The sequence below is a fragment of the Chrysemys picta genome, unplaced genomic scaffold (genome assembly GCF_011386835.1).
Source record: "Chrysemys picta bellii isolate R12L10 unplaced genomic scaffold, ASM1138683v2 scaf7986, whole genome shotgun sequence".
Lineage (NCBI taxonomy): Eukaryota > Metazoa > Chordata > Testudines > Emydidae > Chrysemys > Chrysemys picta.
Window position 1 is genome coordinate 1 of NW_027060683.1, and position 1068 is coordinate 1068.

Genomic DNA, 1068 nt, shown 5'->3' on the forward strand with positions numbered 1-1068 from the left:
CCCCCTGGGCCAGCTCCCTCCCCCCATGGGGCCAGATCGGACTCCCTCGGCCAGCCCCCCGCCCCCCCATGGGGCCAGATCGGACCTCCCGGGCCAGCCAGCCCCCGCCCTGGGGCCGGACCAGCGCCCCCCACCCCCTGACAGGACAGGCCCAGAGCCCGGTCCCTACCAGCGGTGAAGGCTGCGATGGAGGCCAGGAGGTCGGTGCTCACAGGGATGCGGACACAGGACGTCACGGAGAACAGGAGGGACAGGACGGACGCGGCGGTGGCCAGCACGGCCAGGATCAGGAAGGCCCGTGTGGCTTGTATATACCCTGTGGGGGGACAGGGACACGAAGGGTTAATGAGGAACCTGCCCCCCCCCCCCACCCCGCCTGCACCAGGGGAGGCCAGGACTGGGGGAGCAGGGGGCTGCGGTTCGGGAGTGAGGGGCATCGGCAGAGCTGTCCATGTACACCCCAGGATTGGGCAAGGGGGCCCCAGAGGTGGCTGCATCTCAGGGCAGGGCAAGGGGCCCCTGTATAACCAGCCCCCTGCCCCACCCCAGAGGTGGCTGCATCCCAGCACCAGGCGAGGGGTCCCTGTATAACCAGCCCCCCTCCCGACCCACAGTGATGGCCATGTCTCAGCGCCGGGCGTGGGATCCCTGTATAAATACCCCCCATGCCGCACCCCAGAGGTGGCTGCATCCCAGCGCTGGGTGAGAGGCCCCTGGATAACCAGCCCCCGCCCCACCCCAGAGGGGCCACGTCCGAGCCGTCTGCTCACCGGTGACGTGGGCTGGGCTCTGGCACCCAACGGGCAGGCACACCTGCCAAAGCCCGCTGTGGGCCGTGGTGTTGGCACCGATGGCCAAGAGCCAGTAGTCGGTGACGAGAGCCATGCAGAGCAGCACCAGGCTGCTCACGGCCAGCAGGCAGCTCCCCACGCTACAGGCCCACATCTTGTCGTACTTAAAGTCCTGCACAGGATCTTTTCGGGGGAATCAGACAAAACGCCACATTTATTAGTAATACATGTATTCATTAACACTGTATTATATGCATATAATATATTACACTTACAC

At 65.5% G+C, this 1068-nt stretch overlaps 1 protein-coding gene across 1 annotated transcript; it reads right to left on the minus strand.

The window, feature by feature from the left end:
* Positions 1-169: 169 nt before the first annotated feature.
* On the minus strand, positions 170-977 carry LOC135980726 (protein NKG7-like; the record flags this gene model as incomplete). The annotated part of the gene is made up of 2 exons (XM_065580629.1): positions 771-977; positions 170-316 (listed from the first exon to the last, which is right to left on the minus strand). Coding segments are annotated over exons 1-2 (322 nt in total), but the record flags the coding sequence as incomplete, so codon positions are not given.
* Between the last annotated feature and the right edge of the window lie 91 nt (positions 978-1068).